Raw genomic sequence first — 717 nt, 5'->3', positions numbered from 1 at the left:
ATATATATATATATATATATATATATACACACACACACGTGTGTATACATACATGTGTGTCTATTATCTTAATGTGAAAATAATGTTCGCGGTAAAAAGTCATTTGTCATTTTGAAGTATTTCGGAGTGTGTATGTATATATTTTTATAATATATATATATATATATGTGGGCGTGAGTGTGTGTGGTGTGCGTGAGTGTGTATGTGTGTGTGTGTGTGTGCATGTAGCTCTGAAATTGTGATATCAGGAAAGGTGTGTCTGTGCCTTTTTTCTTTTTTTTTCCCTTGCTTGTCTTAGTAAGTAGGTTATTGCCATTACTACTACTATACCACTGGCATACCAACACCACCACAACCACCACCAATGCTACCACCACCTTCACTTGTCACTTACTACTACTACTACTACTACTATAACGTCTAAAGGTGTGTTGTTTGTGATGTATGTTAGTGAACCGCTGCTGCCCATGTGTGTTGGAGCACAGGTGTTTTGAAGGGTTATATGTGTACACCTATGCGGTACAACAACTTGGGTCCCTGCAGAGACACACAGACAGACATAGGACAACATGATAGAAGGTACTTTAAATATTTGTTTTGTTTTGTTTTTTTGTTCTGGTGTATGTATATGTGTTAATGTATGTGTGTGTGTATCCATACATATATATATATATATATATACATATGTGTGTGTGTGTATATATATATATATATATA

General features: G+C 34.7%; 1 protein-coding gene across 1 annotated transcript in view; it reads left to right on the top strand.

Moving 5' to 3' along the window:
- The first annotated feature begins 340 nt into the window (after nt 1–340).
- Nucleotides 341–717, top strand: part of LOC106883011 (uncharacterized) — a 50,228-nt gene continuing 49,851 nt past the window's right edge. The window contains exon 1 of the mRNA XM_052978117.1: nt 341–579. Coding sequence (XP_052834077.1) covers nt 570–579 — 10 coding nt within the window. The 5' untranslated portion in view covers nt 341–569. The remainder of the gene's footprint in view (nt 580–717) is intronic.

Source organism: Octopus bimaculoides, chromosome 30 (genome assembly GCF_001194135.2).
Source record: "Octopus bimaculoides isolate UCB-OBI-ISO-001 chromosome 30, ASM119413v2, whole genome shotgun sequence".
Lineage (NCBI taxonomy): Eukaryota > Metazoa > Mollusca > Cephalopoda > Octopoda > Octopodidae > Octopus > Octopus bimaculoides.
The sequence above is the reverse complement of the archived record's forward strand: the minus strand, read 5'-3'. Positions and strand labels throughout refer to the sequence as shown.